A 3,154-nucleotide genomic window follows, 5' to 3' on the forward strand; every position below is an offset into this window, starting at 1 on the left:
TTTTCGATGACTGCTAGTACTACAGATGTGTATATAAGGATTATTTCTTTAATTAATATTTTACAGGTAATTTACAACGACCATAAACCCTAAATCAACAACTAATGTGAATAAACATAACGAGTAATCATAATCAATATTACTAAACTGCTAAACCACAGGACATACTGATGGTCTTGATGTAACCGAGGATGGCTGCGTAGGTGTTGGCATCCGAGAAGTGAGCCAGGTCGGCCCCGTACCCAGCGCAGAACTGCCGTGCTGACTGCCAAGTGTGCAGCTCGTCAAGCGCCAGCAGGAGACAGCTGCCTCCCACTTGCGTGAATGGAGACACACACACCACGCCTAAGGAGCATAGGAGAGTTAAGGGAAGATTATTGTTAGCCTTGCGGAAGCTATATTAAGTATGTCCTACTATAAGGTTTTGATGGATCAAAGCTCCGTACACGCGAAGGACATACTCTCAGGTGTGCGTCCTTCTGCCTTGCTGCCCAGGGCCTTCAGCGAGTCGCGAACCTGAACCAACGTCTCGAGGCTCTCCTTCAGGAGCTCCGTCGTGGCTTCCTGCGCCGCGGCCATTCTGTTCAGTTGAGCCTCCTGCCGCAGCAGGAGAAGGTCCGTCAGGCTCTGCGAGAAAATGTCATTGGTGCATGTCTCTACAGTCTGTCGTCTCTTCTATTGTGTGTATACACACACATACACACACATATATGTGTGTGTATGTACACGCATATAAATTCACAAACAAATAAACACATACAGATAAAGATGCACAAGTGAAATAAATACAATGACAAATATCCTGCAGTTGTACGTGACACTGACCTGCGTGCAGTTGGGGTGCAAAGGAGGGAACAGCTGCTCCTCTGCGTTCCCTTCAGAAGCCAGCGACCAGCGTCCCGCCGACGCCAACAAAGCCACCAGCAGCACCAACTTTGCCATCTTGGATATCAGATAGAAATCTTATCATAATTATGCCTTTTGCCTGATTACAAAAAATAAAGAAATAATCATAAGCACGCACATGTACAAGTTGTGTATTTTCACATTCGAAAACACATTTGGGATTCTGCATCAGAATTGAGGGAGCATTATATTACATCAGTTAATATATCTTCCTTCAGCTTTACTTTCCCGTATTGTCTAGTTACTAAATTACATTACAAAGTATAGACTATTTATTAGAAATCGTGCCATTCCTTTCTTAGTTCTACGTATCATTTCTCCAGCCAAATGACTTTACAAATCACATTTTCAACGAAAGAACAGTAAAGAAGCTCCTTTTATCCAACAGCTTTCTGCCTCTCTTGTAAACATCGAAGTATACAATAGAATCCTCTGATACAAATCGTTTTTACCATTTTTTCTTTCAAAATAACAGGGAACCACAGTGGACAATTAAACCATTTATTTTCACCTTCAAATAACGAAACTATAAGTGAATGAAACTGTTCTATAAAGACAAAATGTTCACCTCTAGAAGAATCAACGGAACGGAAAATTGACAGATTTATTCATCTACCATTTGTCTATTTTCATCTATCTATTCATTCATTTACTCTAGCAAACGAAGTTAACAAAACGAAGGCTTTCTTTCATCTTTCCAGAACAAGGTAGTGGACATCGGAATTTCTTATACTGAAAGCTTTACAATTCTACAGGGGCAGTGTAGTGAATGATAAAAGTTGCAGGGACCACAAAGCCTTTTATTGTACATTATCGATTATCAAAGACGCACTCTATCGTGTCAGTGTCAGAAAGTATAAAGAAAATAGTTTATCCTCTGTCTCCTACACGATGGAGATGAATAAGAACAATGGTATTAATGATGATAATGATAACAATATGAACAATAATAATTATAAGAATAATAACAATAATAATGCCCATAAATTTATAATACTTTTAATAGTAATGACAATAATGATTATAATAGTAGCAAAAATGACAATAATAATAATGGCAGTAATAATAGCAACAATAACAATCATGATAACAATGATAATAGAAATGGAAATGATTATGATGATTATGACTGATAATGAAAATAACGATAAGGATAATGAAAATGATAACAATAACCAACTACAACAACAACAACAATGATAATCATAAAAAGCAACAAAAATAATGACATTAATCATCAGGATAATTATAATAAAGATATCACTAATGATAATTATGATTATGCTGATATTGATAACAATATGACGATAACGATATTGCAAAGCAAATAAAGTATTATAGCAAAATTAATGATAACCTTTGAAGAGCGTCCTGACAGACCTTTATCCTGACTGTAGGCAAGGCAGACTGAGGAGGCAGCAGAGAGGGAACTAAAAGCATTACATTCATTCACTAAGCTGCTGTTGTATGAAAACTTTTACTAACGCTTCAGTTGCCTCAATTCCTTTGTTCTTCGAGTTGAACATACATGACAGAAAAAAGGGAAAGAAAGAGAAGGTATTCTAATTTGGAAAGTCTAGATGGCGAAGAGATAAGCTCAGTTTCATTGCTGAAAGTAAATCAAGACATGGCAACTTATTTCATGGGTCATCAGATAGAATTAGGCCAATTGTGGAGAATTTACAGCATCTTATACGTAAGGCTTATACTATATTACATTCACTTTATTCCACTCAAAGCAAAAAAAAAGACGAAATTTGACGTTGTAATTGGCATCTTCCTCAGGGTACTGAGGATCTGTAGCCCTGAATTTCTTGAGCCTGGGGTTACTTATGTAATCAATTATTTTATAAAACACAAATATCCCAAAGGCTTTCTGCTAAATCTCAAAATTACCGCCATGTGACGTTTCCCAGGCGATCAGCTGATACTTTGGATGTACAGTGAAAATCGCCAGCACACCCTTTGAAAAGATAAATGACGCAATACGAGAAAGAAAACAGCCGAAAAACAACCTCAACAGCGCAGTATATCACATGTCCTGTAACAGATGCGATAAGGCATACATGTTTGAAATGGGACGTGGCTGCAACTCCAGGATCAACGAACATCGAGCCTACGTGCGTCACCACAGAGCTTCCAGCGCCATGGTGGTTCACGTTGATGAAGCTAGACATCTACCGAAGTGGAAGGAAGCTGAAAGAATCCATGAAAGACTAAACAAACGCAAAACGAAAGTCATGGATGC

General features: G+C 38.2%; 1 protein-coding gene across 1 annotated transcript in view; it reads right to left on the reverse strand.

The window, feature by feature from the left end:
- The window catches only part of LOC113827560 (tetranectin), a 6,024-nt gene extending 3,708 nt beyond the window's left edge, over window positions 1–2,316 (reverse strand). The window contains exons 1-4 of the mRNA XM_027380450.2: window positions 2,287–2,316; window positions 826–942; window positions 462–627; window positions 169–345 (exon numbers count right to left, since the gene is read on the reverse strand). Coding sequence (XP_027236251.2) covers window positions 169–345; window positions 462–627; window positions 826–942 — 460 coding nt within the window. The 5' untranslated portion in view covers window positions 2,287–2,316. The remainder of the gene's footprint in view (window positions 1–168; window positions 346–461; window positions 628–825; window positions 943–2,286) is intronic.
- Window positions 2,317–3,154: the final 838 nt, after the last annotated feature.

This window comes from Penaeus vannamei, chromosome 24 (genome assembly GCF_042767895.1).
Source record: "Penaeus vannamei isolate JL-2024 chromosome 24, ASM4276789v1, whole genome shotgun sequence".
In the NCBI taxonomy this organism is placed as follows: Eukaryota; Metazoa; Arthropoda; class Malacostraca; order Decapoda; family Penaeidae; genus Penaeus; species Penaeus vannamei.